The sequence below is a fragment of the Phyllobates terribilis genome, unplaced genomic scaffold, assembly GCF_046119375.1.
Source record: "Phyllobates terribilis strain yellow unplaced genomic scaffold, ASM4611937v1 Scaffold_2__4_contigs__length_985480577, whole genome shotgun sequence".
Taxonomy (NCBI): domain Eukaryota; kingdom Metazoa; phylum Chordata; class Amphibia; order Anura; family Dendrobatidae; genus Phyllobates; species Phyllobates terribilis.
In genome coordinates this window covers 172,685,964-172,701,096 of record NW_027362762.1, presented here as the reverse complement: position 1 = coordinate 172,701,096, position 15,133 = coordinate 172,685,964, and the positions used below count along the sequence as shown (strand labels likewise).

At 43.6% G+C, this 15,133-nt stretch overlaps 1 protein-coding gene across 2 annotated transcripts in view; it reads left to right on the top strand.

Moving 5' to 3' along the window:
- Nucleotides 1-9,138, top strand: part of LOC141250856 (solute carrier family 26 member 10-like) — an 81,008-nt gene extending 71,870 nt beyond the window's left edge. For both annotated transcript variants that reach the window (XM_073670130.1, XM_073670124.1), the window contains 2 exons: nucleotides 2,556-2,662; nucleotides 7,848-9,138. In XM_073670130.1, coding sequence (XP_073526231.1) covers nucleotides 2,556-2,624 — 69 coding nt within the window. In that variant the 3' untranslated portion in view covers nucleotides 2,625-2,662; nucleotides 7,848-9,138. The remainder of the gene's footprint in view (nucleotides 1-2,555; nucleotides 2,663-7,847) is intronic.
- The last annotated feature ends 5,995 nt before the right edge of the window (nucleotides 9,139-15,133 follow it).

Below are 15,133 nucleotides of genomic sequence, written 5' to 3'. Positions count from 1 at the left end.
ACCTGTATTAATAGCATCACAAACCTAACCGGACCTGATTCACTACATATATAGTGAATCAGGTCCAGTATATGTATATGTGTGTGTGTATGTATGTATGTATGTATATATATATATATATATATATATATATGTATATGTGTATATATATATATATATATATATATATATATATATATATATATATATATATATATATATTAGACAGAAAGGTATGCTGAAACACCAGTACTCTTGAAAATTACTATATATATATATATATATATATATATATATATATATATATATATATATATATATATATATATATATATATATATATATATATATATATATATAATATGTGGTAAGACGACTTGCTCGGCTCTTACAGAGGTAGACACAGGAACACTTCTTGGGTTAACTTCCTGCTGGATTATTAGGACATGGCATAAACCACTCCGGGTTCCACCAAAATAAACACGGCATTTCTGGCATAACGAGAAGCAAAACAGAAATATAATGTATAGCACAGTTCATAAGTGAGCAGGGTTTTGCCCCCTCCAGGTCACACAACAAAGTTTCACCAAAGGCCTTCTGTGGAGCTCTCTGGCTTCCACCCACACAGTCTGGAGACTTCTCTGGTTTCCAAACAGACAACATTCAATGCTGGAGATTTAACTTCTCCAGCCACACCCTTGAGATAGAGATATGGTAAGCAGGCATGCCGCCAATCTCACACCTGCTCACAAAAAACCCAACCTAAGATGGCTGATTAACCTTTTCAGCACCTAACATGCTGGAGATAAGCTTCTGGGTTTCACATCACAGAAGACAGCAACATATATATATATATATCTATCAGTACAGACCAAAAGTTTGGACACACCTTCTCTTTTAAAGATTTTTCTGTATTTTCATTAGTTTGAATTATATGTGGAATTATATACTTAACAAAAAAGTGTGAAACAACTGAATATATGTCTTATATTCTAGGTTCTTCAAAGTAGTCACCTTTTGCTTTGATCACTGCTTTGCACACTCTTGGCATTCTCTTGATGAGCTTCAAGAGGTAGTCACCGGAAGTGGTTTTCACTTCACAGGTGTGCCCTGTCAGGTTTAATAAGTAGGATTTCTTGCCTTATAAATGGGGTTGGGACCATCAGTTGTGTTGTGCAGAAGTCTGGTGGATATACAGCTGATAGTCCTACTGAATAGACTGTTAGAATTTGTATTATGGCAAGAAAAAAGCAGCTAAGTAAAGAAAAACGAGTGGCCATCATTACTTTAAGAAATGAAGGTCATTCAGTGCGAAAAATTGGGAAAACTTTGAAAGTGTCCCCAAGTGCAGTTGCAAAAACCATCAAGCGCTGCAAAGAAACTGGCTCACATGAGGACTGTCCCAGGAAAGGAAGACCAAGAGTCACCTCTGCTTCTGAGGATAAGTTTATCCGAGTCACCAGCCTCAGAAATCGCAGATTAACAGCAGCTCAGATTAGAGACCAGGTCAATGCCACAGAGTTCCAGCAGCAGACACATCTCTTCAACAACTGTTAAGAGTAGACTTTGTGCAGCAGGCCTTCATGGTAAAATAGCTGCTAGGAAACCACGGCTAAGGACAGGCAACAAGCAGAAGAGACTTGTTTGGGCTAAAGAACACAAGGAATGGACATTAGACCAGTGGAAATCTGTGCTTTGGTCCAAATTTGAGATCTTTGGTTCCAACCACTGTGTCTTTATGCGATGCAGAAAAGGTGAACAGATGGACTCTACATGCCTTTCTCCCACCGTGAAGCATGGAGGAGGAGGTGTGATGGTGTAGGGGTGCTTTGCTGGTGACACTGTTGGGGATTTATTCAAAATTGAAGGCATACTGAAACAGCATGGCTACCACAGCATCTTGCAGCGGCATGCTATTCCATCCAGTTTGCGTTTAGTTGGACCATCATTTATTTATCAACAGGACAATGACCCCAAACACACCTCCAGGCTGTGTAAGGGGTATTTGACCAAGATGGAGAGTGATGGGGTGCTACCCCAGATGACCTGGCCTCCACAGTCACCAGACCTGAACCCAATCGAGATGGTTTGGGGTGAGCTGGACCGCAGAGTGAAGGCAAAAGGGCCAACAAGTGCTAAGCATCTCTGGGAACTCCTTCAAGATTGTTGGAAGACCATTTCCGGTGACTACCTCTTGAAGCTCATCAAGAGAATGCCAAGAGTGTGCAAAGCAGTCATCAAAGCAAAAGGTGGCTACTTTGAAGAATCTAGAATATAAGACATATTTTCAGTTGTTTCACTATATATACAGTACAGACCAAAAGTTTGGACACACCTTTTCATGTAAAGATTTTTCTGTATTTTCATGACTATGAAAATTGTGCATTCACACTGAAGGCATCAAAACTATGAATTAACACATGTGGAATTATATACTTAACAAAAAAGTATTGGACATTCACACTATATGTGTGTGTGTGTTTCAGCGTGCCTTTTTTTTTACTTTAAAACACCTGAAAAATAAAAGAATGTTAATGTTTAACATACCTAAATGAATTATTCGTTTTGCTTTCCAGCTAAAGTGCTTAGAACATTGGTCTCTATTGGTATCATGGATCATCTTACTGAACAGCAAGTTTTTGTAACTGTGCATGATGCTGCATGTTTTGCTGAACTGAACATGGTAAGGAAATAATTTTGGAATCAATGAATTTTACCAGGTACCGTAAAATATCCATATGCATAAAACATGACAGTGCGCAAAGGCTGGTGTGAGCAATCACAATTGTCTTCATTAACCAGTTCTAGACCAAACTATTTACCCCCGTACCTTAACTGGAAAATTTTTGTTTTTTTTCATACATATGGTAAAGAGGTGTAATTTTTTTTCTCATTCAGATATTCAAATGGTCTTTGCATCTTGTTATCGTGATACATGTCATTGTCATAATCTCTTTTTTAAATTTTCTTTGCTGATATTGGGTGATATTGGTGAGAAAATAAAGGAAATGCGTGTTTTGTTTTTCAAATTTTTTTTGCAAAGAACTATTAATTAAATTAAAAAAGAATTCCCCATTCTCTAGCAATTATTTTTAAATATTGCACATTTTTTTACAGTGGCGGGGCTAGTAACAGCAATTTGAATTGGCAGTGGCTTTTTTTTCATTTATTTTTTACCTGATTTTTATATATATTTTTTTTTATTTATTTCACATATTGTAATAAAAGATCTATGGGGGAGTTACAGAGGAATTTCAGACTCCAGGCAACGTGGCAGAACTGAAGTCTCCCTCCCTACTCTGGATCCTTTCGACTATTTTTATGACTTGGTTATATTTCGCCCTTTCTTTCCTTCCATGGTTTAGATTATGCCTAGGGACAGTTGTTCAAAAAGGCTATTGTTTCACTCATACTTGTCAATGTGGAAGTAAGTTGACTTTATTATAGGTCACTGCTGTGAGGTCTTTTTTTTATACTTGGTTTTAAAAATATTTAAAAAATAAAACAATGTCTGGTTTTGTCTACAAATTACCATATTTTTCGCTTTATAAAACGCACTTTTTTCCCCGAGTTTTGTGGGGAAAATAGGGGAGCATCTTACAAAGCGAAATCACCGTACTGGCTGCGGTGGAGCGGGGTCCCAGGGTTGCTGCTGGTGAGGCAGGAGATGCTGCTTAGGCAGGATGGGGTGTTCAGAGGCAGGAGTCAGGAGATGGCAGCGGGCCCCTTGCTGTCTGCCACATTCTGCTGGAGGTGTTCGGTGGTGCGGGGGCTCTGACGACATTTTGTGGAAGCCGGAGCTCCGCACCATCCATACTCTCCTATTCTGTGAACTCCAGGAAAATGGCCACCGGAGTCGAAGCCAAGACATCAATTTGAGCATGCGCCGCCTCCGGCAAAGGAGAGTATGGAAAGTGCGGGGCTCCGGCTTCCACAAAATCTCTGCAGAGCCCCCACACCACCGAACAGCTGCAGCAGAACGTGGCAGACAGCATGGGGCCTATAGCCATCTCCCAACTCCTGCCTCCGAACACCCCATCCTGCCTCCGCAGAATCTCCTGCCTCAGCCAGCAGCAACCCTGGGACACCGCTTAATCAACGCCACTCCCCCAGGTAAGCTGATTATAACACTCACCAGTTTATTAAAAAACATTTTTTTCCTATTTTCCTCCCCAAAATTTGGGTTGCGTCTTATAAACCGATGCGTGTTATAATCTGCAAAATACGGTAATTATGGGTCTTTAATAAAGAATATTTGTGTTTATATTTTCCTAACACTATTGGGGATGTGCCTTTATTATATCCTGGTGTATCTTCTTCCTTTTTGAAAACAAGGAGTTCATTTGATCAATTATTATGTATTTTTATATGCTTTGTAATGATCAAAGGCCAGATTCATCATTTGTGTTTTTTAAAGTCACTTTTCTTTTTTATCTTGTCGTATTTGTTGCCATTTTAGAGCCAGATTCTTCAAATGGTGTCTCTGCAAGTTCTTGAATTTTGCTCAAAATCATAAATAATCTTTAAATATTCTTTATTTTTATCTTTTACCTTTTTTCCATCTTTTTAGAGCAAAAAGTGGCATTACCAAAGACATACTGGTAGGAAATTTAGATTGTGAGCCCCATTGGAGACAGTGTTGATGATGTTTGTAAAGCGCTGTGGAATCAGAAGAGGGATGCCAGCAAGTAAGAGGAAGTCTAGTTCAGCAGCTACTGGCTACCAATGAGGTGCTGGACCAGACCTCCTCCTATCGTGATCCTGCAAATCTTTTTGCTCAACTTCTTTTGATGTGATAGTCTGCTGATATTGAAATTCAGAAGTTTGCTCAAATTTAGCAAGGAAATTCAATTTGCATGAAATGTATTTGATACAAGTTAAATATTCCTTATTACGCTCTAGCATCTCTAGACCTCAGATCTAGTGATGATCAATCAGTAAACTGCTTGAGTGCTCAGTACTTGAAATGAGCAGGTCGGATGCTTGGATCTCGTCAACTCAAGAACCGAGCATAATGTAAGTCAATGAAGGACTCGAATATTTTTCCAGGAGACCTGTACTTGGCGGCCGGGGCAGAGGACAAGAGAGAGAGATCTATCTATATCTATCTCTATCAGAGATAGATATAGATAGATATAGATAGATAGATACAGTAGATAGATACATAGATATAGATGTAGTAGATATATATATTCTAGCTATTGAACCTGTTCTACGCCCAGGTGGCGAGCATTTTTATTGGTATATGGTCTCCCATGCTGGTATGTGCTGCCCCCATCCTGGTATTTGTGCTGCCCCCTCCTGTCCCCACCATCCTATCCTGGTATGCATGGCACCCCTCATCCCCATCCTGGTATGCATGGCACCCCTCACACCCAATCCTGGTATGCATGGCACCCCTCACACCCAATCCTGGTATGCATGGCACCCCTCATCCCCATCCTGGTATGCATGGCACCCCTCACCCCCAATCCTGGTATGCATGGCACCCCTCACCCCCAATCCTGGTATGCATGGCACCCCTCACCCCCAATCCTAGTATGCATGGCACCCCTCATCCCCAATCCTGGTATGCATGGTACCCCTCACCCCCAATCCTGGTATGCGTGGCACTCCTCATCCCCAATCTTGGTATGCATGGTATCCCTCATCCTGGTATGCATGGGCCCCTCACCCCCATCCTGGTATGCATGGCACCCCTCACCCCCATCCTGGTATGCATGGCACCCCTCATCCCCAATCCCGGTATGCATGGCACCCCTCATCCCCAATCCCGGTATGCATGGCACTCCTCATCCCCAATCTTGGTATGCATGGCACCCCTCACCCCCAATCCTGGTATGCATGGCACCCCTCACCCCCAATCCTGGTATGCATGGCACCCCTCATCCTCAATCCTGGTATGCATGGCACCCCATCCCTCATCCTGGTATGCATGGTACCCCTCATCCCTATCCTAGTATGTATGGTACCCCTCAGCCTGGAATGCATGGCACCCAATCCCTCATCCTGGTATGCATGGTACCCCGCATTCCTATCCTGGTATGTATGGTACCCCTCATCCCTATTCTGGTATGCAAGGCACTCCTCATCCCTATCCTGGTATCCATGGGCCCCTCATCCCCCAATCCTGGTATACATGGTACCCCTCATCCCTATCCTGGCATGTATGGTACCCCTCATCCCTATTCTAGTATGTATGGTACCCCTCATCCTGGAATGCATGGCACCCCATCCCTCATCCTGGTATGCATGGTACCCCGCATTTCTATCCTGGTATGTATGGTACCCCTCATCCCTATTCTGGTATGCATTGTACCATTCATCCCAATTCTGGTATGCATGGCACCCATCACCCCCCAATCCTGGTATGCATGGTCCCCTCGTCCCCCAATAATGGTATGTGTGGTACCCCTCATCCCCCAATCCTGGTATGCATGATCCCCCTCACCCCCCAATCCTGGTATGCATGGCACCCCTCATCCCCCAATCCTGGTATGCATGGTCCCCTCACCCCCCAATCCTGGTATGCATGATCCCCTCACCCCACAATCCTGGTATGAATGGTCCCCTCACCCCCCAATCCTAGTATGCATGGTCCCCTCGCCCCCCAATCCTGGTATGCATGGTCCCCTCACCCCCCAATCCTGGTATGCATGGTCCCCTCACCCCCCAATCCTGGTATGTGTGGTCCGCTCACCCCCCAATCCTGGTATGCATGGACCCCTCACCCCACAATCCTGGTATGCATGGACCCCTCACCCCACAATCCTGGTATGTGTGGCCCCCTCATCCCTTTCACGTACACACATACAAAAAAATAAACAGTTATACTCACCTTTCTTCTCTGTGCTCCACCGCTTCTGTGTCCTGTTCTGCTGGAGGCCGGGGGAGGAGTGCAGCGCCGGAGCACCGCGCTGTCCAGCGCCATTTTGCTGAAGACACAGTGCAAATGTGTCTTCAGTAAAATAGCGCCAGATAGCGCTATGCGCATGCGCCGATCCGACGTCTCACTCCTGCCCCGGTCTCTGGCGAAGAGAGGCGCCGTGGCAACGCTCCTCCCGGTCAGGTAAGTATTTAAGTATGACGCCGGAGATCATGGTATGCGTTCAGTGTCTACGCATACTGCGATCTCCAGCGCCATACACTCCTCTTACCTGTAACGGCTGGATGCTGTCTTCTGTCTAAATAGGACCTTTCAGCTCTCCTAAAATATACATTATTGTAATCCCCATAATATAATGGAACGACAATATAATCCTGGTGAATAATGCTGTCCTTCTACTCTGTCTCTAGATTACACAATATAAACTGCATATATTATTAAATAGAAGTATCTGAAAACTTTACTTTGAAATACTTTGTCAGAATGTCGGCATAGTCAAAATATTAAAAATAGCATTTTATGATTCCAGTTAAATAGTGAAAGAGCTCATAAATCCAAGTGTATTCAGAATCCACCCACCCACCCTCCTGACTGACAGCTGCAGCTTGTACTTAGCATTGTGAGTTCTCAGTAGCAAGAGGGACAGTGAGGAGCTGTCCATCAGGTTAGGAGAGCGGAGAATGAGATTAAACTTTCAAAAATATACGGCAAAAATTAAATGGCCATTCTGTCACAAGTTTTCAAAGTAAGTACATCATCCTCATCAGATCTGAGATCTATTTATATTATATCTATGTAAGAATGTTGTTTGTACTGTAACATCTGATGATTATGGTTTTTACACATACACATGGTTTTATAAAACAACTTACACCTTAGTTTCATTGCATACATTCTTTTTAAGCATGATTTTGTTCTTCAGTTGGTCAAAGAACTGTTCCAGTATTTAGTCTAATTTTTTACTTTATTTGATTCCCAACAGGACAGTATGACACCAAAGAGCCCAATGGTGTGGGTGTAAGAACCTTCTTTTACTGAAAATATTGAAAAAAAGCAATGAAAGACTAATTCCAAAGTATTACTTGCTGAAAAGTAGAAGCATTTTTAGCAGTTTGGATTCTAGTGAAGATACTGAGACTGAGTGTTACTGATCATCAGCCATGATTTTTACTCAGCTGAAACAAGAAACGCAAAAACAGGTCATTGTTAGGTTATGAAATCAACATTGCTTATTAAACACATGAACTTAACAATTACTGTATCAAAATGCCATCAGGGTGTGACAACTTATACCTGGCAGGGAAACCTCACAATTTTTAGCACAGTTTTCTCATGAACTTTGCTTCAAGATCTATTAATGATACTCGTAGTATAACCTTGATGGCAAACAACCTGGAACTTTCACAATCAGTTTAATTTTCAAGGTCTATAAAGCTGTCAATTAAGAAGTATGGAAGTGTCTTGATTAAATATGGTATTGACAAAAATAATAAATTATGTGTTAAAGGTGAATGCTTTATTTGTCACACAGTACTGAATACCGTCACACACCTTTTCTCTTGGTGTTTGGGCTCTGCTTTTCTGGTTGCAGTCTGCTTAGTTTAACACAGGTGTTTTCATTTGCCATCATATCACGATTTGGGTGCAGCTTTTTTATTCTGTCCCCCTTCTGGCGTTTTCTGCTGGTGATAGATTCATTTGGATGTTCTGAAATTCTATTGATGTTTGGAGCCAGTCTGTGAGATTCCAGCAAAGGATTTTTGCTTTGTTGTTTCTTTGCTATACTTTGCACCCATCTTTTGTTTATCATTAGGGAGAAGGCAGTATATTTATTAGCAGTACATCTGATTTTCATAAATGTGACATTCGTGTGTCCGTTTTTTTACGTCCGTGTGACATCATTGTGATGTCCATGTGTGATTTGTTTTCATACATTTACATTAAAAAATGTACATGATCAATAGTTTCCTAATTTAAAGAAGCACTCCCATCAAAGTTTTTATCTTCTTAATATATTACAGTCATCTATATATATAATTGTCTTATCCCGTCTGTCTGTCTGTCTATCTCTCTGTCTGTCTGTCTGTCCAGGAAATCCCGCGTCGCTCATTGGTCCGGCAGCGGCCAATCACCGCCGCGGGATTTCTGAAAAAAGATGGCGGCCGTTAGCGGCTCATCTGCCGGACGGAGGTCAGCAGCGATGCAGCGGGGAGATGAGCGGCGCTAGCAGCACAACTACCCCTACTGGCGCCGCTGACCTCCATGCGGCTAACGTCGGAAGATCAGTGGCTTGGCCCGCTGATCTCCCGACAGCAAGTGTGAACGGAGGACCGGGGAGCGGCGCCGCCGGTCGGGATGCTTCTGCTGCGAGCAGCCGCTCATCTCCCAGCTGCTCGCAGCAGAAGGAGCCGCACAGGCAGCGCCGCTCCCCGGTCCTCGCTAATACGGAGCCGCACAAGCAGCGCCGCTCCCGGGCCCACACTAATATGACGCTGATTGGCCACTCAATGTTATAAAATCCTGTATAAGCACATCAGAAGCTATACAAATGTGACATGGCAACTGCTGTCTATTCCAGCCAATTCTGCGCTCAAAAAGTTGAAGGGTGCTCCTACCCTTCCGAGCTCTGCCGTGTACCCAAACAGTAGTTTTCCATCACATATGCGATATCGGTGTACTCAAAAGAACCTGCACAACAAATTAGATGGTCTATTTTCTCCTGTTACCCTTGAAAATGCAAAATTTGGGTTTAAATCAATATTTTGGTGGGAAAAAGTAAAATTTTCATTTTTTCCTTCCACTTTGCTTTAATTCTGGTGAAGCCCCTAAATGGTTAATACATTTCTTTAAAGGAGTTTTGAGCACTTTGCTGGGTGTAGTTTTTAAAATTATGTAACTTTTGGGTATTTTCTGTCACATAGGCCCTCAAAGTCCTCAAAATTATGTTTTAAAAATAATGCTGATGTGAAGTAGACATGTGGTAAATGGTATTTATTATCTATTTTGTGTGGTTATAAGGGCATAAAAATTCAAAGTCTGAAAAATGCAAAAATTGTTATTTTTTTGTCAAATTTTTGATACTTTCAAATCATATCAACCTAAATTTACCACTAATATGAAGTACAACATGTCATGAAAAAAAATCTCTGAAACACTGGGATATGTTGAAGCGTTCCAGAGTTATTACAACGTAAAGTGACACTGGTCAGAATTGAAAAAATTGGATTGGTTAGGAAGGTGAAAACAGGCTGGGGGGGTGAACGGGTTAATTTATTATATTGTACAGTATTTTGTGGATTATGTATTCTTTTTCATTTTAAAGTATGATTTTTTTTTTATTGTTTTAGTTAGCATTTGTTAATTAAGATATTCCAATTAATTTAAATTTCATATTATACTCCCGCATCTGATTTTCTGTTTTTCTTGTTGTATTGTATGTGTACTTCCACATCAGTAGATGACACCACATCTGAAATTGTACCATTTCCTATATGTACTACTGTAGTATACGGCTTTTGCCTGAGTCTGAGACTAAGCACTCTGCAGGCATGTTGACATCACTACTTTGTGCCTGCTATGAGGCGCCACAGTCTTTGTACTGTACAGACTCAAGCAACATGCCGGGGGAACAAGGGTAGGTAAGTAGACTTTACTTTTTTGAAATGTCAGTACTTGTTGGGGCATCCAACTAAATAAGGGGCTATGGGTGCCATATTACTGTGGGGATACTAATTGAGGGACTGTGAAGGCTTTCATACTGAGGTGCTGTTGGGGTCATCATACTGAGTCAGAGGCTGTGGGAACCATCATATTAAATGAGGGGCTGTTGGAGGCCATTATACTGATTGAGGTGTGGTGGGGGCCCATCATACTGAGGGGCTGTGGAGGTCATCATACTAAGAGGCTGTGAGGGTCATTATACTGAGTGAGAGACTATGAGGGCAATCATACTGAGGGAAGGGCTGTTGCTGAATCATACTAAGTGAGGGGCTGTGAGGCCGTCGGACTGACTGAGATGCTGTGGGTGGCACCATACTAAGTGGGTGTTGCAGGGTCCATTTTAATCTAGAAATAGAATAGGGGTGCAAATAGTGCCGTTACCCAGTAGACAATAAATGAATATAAAAATGATGCTCACCTTATTGTGTTGTGATAATGCACAACAAATGTAAATGCTTGCGGAGTGCTGCAGATGACACCAACCCTGGCAGGGTCCAGATAAATCAACACGTGGATGAGAAGAAAATATATGTGCCTTGATATCCGCGCTTCTCCATATAAGTAACGTAGTAGTAGTAGTGATTAGCTATTCACTGAACAAGCAGACAGGACGTCCATGAAACGCATTTCACCATAGCTTATTACAATATATGTTATTTATTAAAATAAGAAAAGTTTAAAAAAAATTTAAACAAACACCGGATCGTTACTTATACAGAGAAGCGTGGATATCAAGGGTCCATTTTACTAAGTGAGGGGCTGTGTGAGCTATCATACTGAGTGGATGTGGAGGCCATCTTACTGAGTAAGGGCCTGTGTGGGCCCATCAAACTCAGTCAGTGATGGGCTGTAGAGGCCATCATACTAAGTGAGTGACTGTGGAGGCATCATATTGATTAATGGGCTGTGAGGGCCATCATAATGAGGGAGGGATTGGCTGTAGGTCATTCTAAATAAGGGCTGTAGGGGCCATGATACTGAGAGGTTGTGGGGCCATCATATTGAGTGGGGGACTGTGGATGCCATCATACTGAGGGGTTGTGGAGACAATGCGAGAGGGATGGGTTCTGGGGGCCATCAAACTAAGTGAGGGACTGTGAGGGCCATCATACTGATTGAGAGGCTGTGGGGGGGCCATAATACTGGCTGGGGGCTGTGAGGGCCATCATACTAAGTGGAGGCTGTTGATGCCATCATACTGAGTGGTGGACATTGGGGCCATCATACTAAATGAGATAATGGGCTACTTATCTACAATGACTTTAGACTGCGTCCATTACCTTAAGTGTCCATTGCCTAAGTGTGAGAAATAAGAATTATACCAGAATTGAAACAGAAGGAAACTGGATACTTGGACACTGTAAACAATGTTTGTGTTTGTTTTCACTCTCACCCCCTTAATCCTTCACTTTTTACAACCACCCATAAGCCCTAAAACTAGCAAGCAACTGGTCATCTCTCCCTCCATCCTCCCCATTCATCTCAACACCTCATCAAAACTATTCCTCAACATTCAATCCTGTGTCTCTAAGCACAGACAGCCACCTCATGCTTTCTCCTGCTCCCACCTACTAACACTTTCTCTGCTCCTCCTCATTGCTGGCGATATCTCCCCAAATCCTGGCCCTCCTCACCACATCCCCACAATCACTTCCACCTCCTATCCACGATCTATCACAAAAACTTGCAACCCTTCTAACGTTATGCACATCCGCCCAGCCACCACTTCCCCAGTCCCTCTAACAGGAGCTCTATGGAACACTCGCTCCGTCTGCAGCAAACTTTCCATGATCTTTTCATCACTTACAAACTTTCCTTCCTCAGCATTACAGAAACCTGGCTCACCCCTTCTGACACAACCTCTCCAGCTGCACTTTCGTACGGTGGATTTCATCTTTCTCACACACCCCGACCCCATTGGCAAGCATGGTGTTTAGGAGTAGGTTTTCTCCTGTCAGATAACTGCTCCTTCACCCAAATCCCACTGCCACCCTCCGTTACTCTCCCCTCTTTTGAGGTGCACTGTGTGCACATCTACTCCCCTCTCCAACCTCCAACTAGTTGTCATTTACCGCCCCCCAAGGACCAGCCACCACCTTCTTTAACCACTTCACAACCTGGCTGCTTCATTTCCTTTCCGCTGACATCCCCACTATCATCATGAGCGACTTCAACATCCCCATTGACACAGCTGTCGCTAAGCTTCTATCCCTCACTTCCTCCTTTGGCCATGCTCAATGGTCTTCCGCAGTCACTCACAAAGATGGCCACACTCTGGACCTCATCTTCATCTGCCTCTGTCCCTATCTAACCTCTCTAACTCACCTCTCCTTCTTTCTGACCACAACCTACTTACATTCTATACCCTTTCCTCTCCAGGGCCACAATGCCCACTCCATAAACTTGCAAACACTTGCAGAAATCTCAAACACCTTGACCTACACTCACTCTCTGAATCCCTTCTCCCTCTTATAGACATTAGTTCCTTACATTATGCAGATGTTGCTGCCGCTTTATACAACACAACAGCTGCAGCTCTCAATTAGGTCACCCCCTCACACATACCAAAGCTCGCACAATCAACAGGCAACCCTGGTACACCAGCGTAACTAAAGAACTGTGACAGGCCTTCAGGGTTGCTGAGCGTAGATTGAAAAGGTCCCATTCCAATGAGCACTTCATCACATTCAAACAGTCCCTCACTACCTTCAAGTCCACACTCACTGAAGCAAAACAAAAATACTTCTCATCTCTCATATCCTACCTGTCTCACAACCCTAAACAGCTATTCAACACCTTCAATTCTCTCCTTTGTCCCCCAGTGCCTCCTCCCTCTCCTCTTATCTCAGCCAAAGATTTTGCCTAAAGATTTCAAGCAGAAGATTGACATTATCAGACAAAGCTTTTGCCTAAAGTCCCCACAGCCCCACCCCTCATATTTACTCAATCCTCCTGCTCCAAAACCAGCTTCTCCACCATTACAGTAGATCAACTTTCCTCTTTACTCTCAAAGTCACACCTCACCTCCTGTGAACTTGACCTAATTCCGTCCCACCTCATCCCCAGCCTTCATCCCAACCCTAACACACCATTTTCAACCTGTTACTAACTGGTGTCTTCCCCTCATGCTTCAAACATGCCTCGATCACACCCATCCTCAAAAAGCCCTCCCTTGACCCATCCTCTCTGAATAGCTATCACCCCATATCACTTCTCCCCTATGCTTTAAAACTACTGGAACAACATGTCCATTTAGAACTGTCCTCCCACCTCTCCTTCTGCTCCCTCTTTGACCGCTTACAATCTGGCTTCCAACCGCACCATTCTACTGAAACTGCCCTGACTAAAGTCACCAACGACCTACTAACCACCAAATCAAAGCGGCACTACTCTGTCCTCCTCCTCAGGGACCTGTCATCTGCCTTTGACACATTGACCATTCCCTCTTACTACAAACTCTCTCATCTCTTGGCATCACAGACTTGGCCCTATCTTGGATCTCCTCATACCTAACAGACAGGACATTCAGTGTCTCCCACTCACACACCACCTCCTCATCTCGCCCCCTATCTGTCGGTGTCCCACAAGGTTCAGTTCTAGGGTGCCTGCTCTTCTCCATTTACACCTTCGGCCTGGGACAGCTCATAGAATCTCACAGCTTTCAGTATCACCTCTATGCTGATGACACACAGATCTACCTCTCTGGACTCGATATCTCCTCCCTACTAACCAGAATCCCACAATGTCTGTCCGCTATTTCATCCTTCTTCTTTCCTAGATTTCTAAAACTTAACATGGATAAAACAGAATTCATCATCTTTCCACCATCTCATTCAACCCCCCCCATCAGGCCTATCTATTAACGTCAATGGCTGTCCACTCTCCCCAGTCCCGCAAGCTTGCTGCCTTGGGGTAACCCTGGACTCTAATCTCTCCTTCAAACCTCATATCCAAGCCCTTACCACTTCCTGCCAACTCCAACTCAAAAATATATCCCGGATCCACACATTCCTCAACCACGAATCTGCAAAAACACTAGTGCACGCCCTCATCATCTCCCGCCTCGACTACTGCAACCTCCTGCTCTGTGGGTTCCCTTCTAACACTCTCGCACCCCTCCAATCTATCCTAAACTCTGCTGCCCGACTAATCCACCTATCCCCCCGCTATTCCCCGGCCTCTCCTCTTTGTCAATCCCTTCACTGGCTTCAGAGACTCCAGTTCAAAACCGTAACCTTGGCATACAAAGCCATCCACAACCTGTCTCCTCCATACATTTGTGACCTAGTGTCCCGGTACTTACCTGCATGCAACCTCCAATCCTCACAAGATCTCCTTCTTTTCTACCCTCTTATCTCCTCTTCCCACAATCGCATACAAAATTTCTCCCGTGCATCCCCCCTACTCTGGAACTCTCTACTCCAACATATGAGGCTATCGCCTACCGTGGAAACTTTCAAAAGGAACCTGAAGACCCACCTCTTCCGACAAGCCTACAACTTGCAGTAACCATTACTCCACCATACCGCTGCACGACCAGCTCTACCC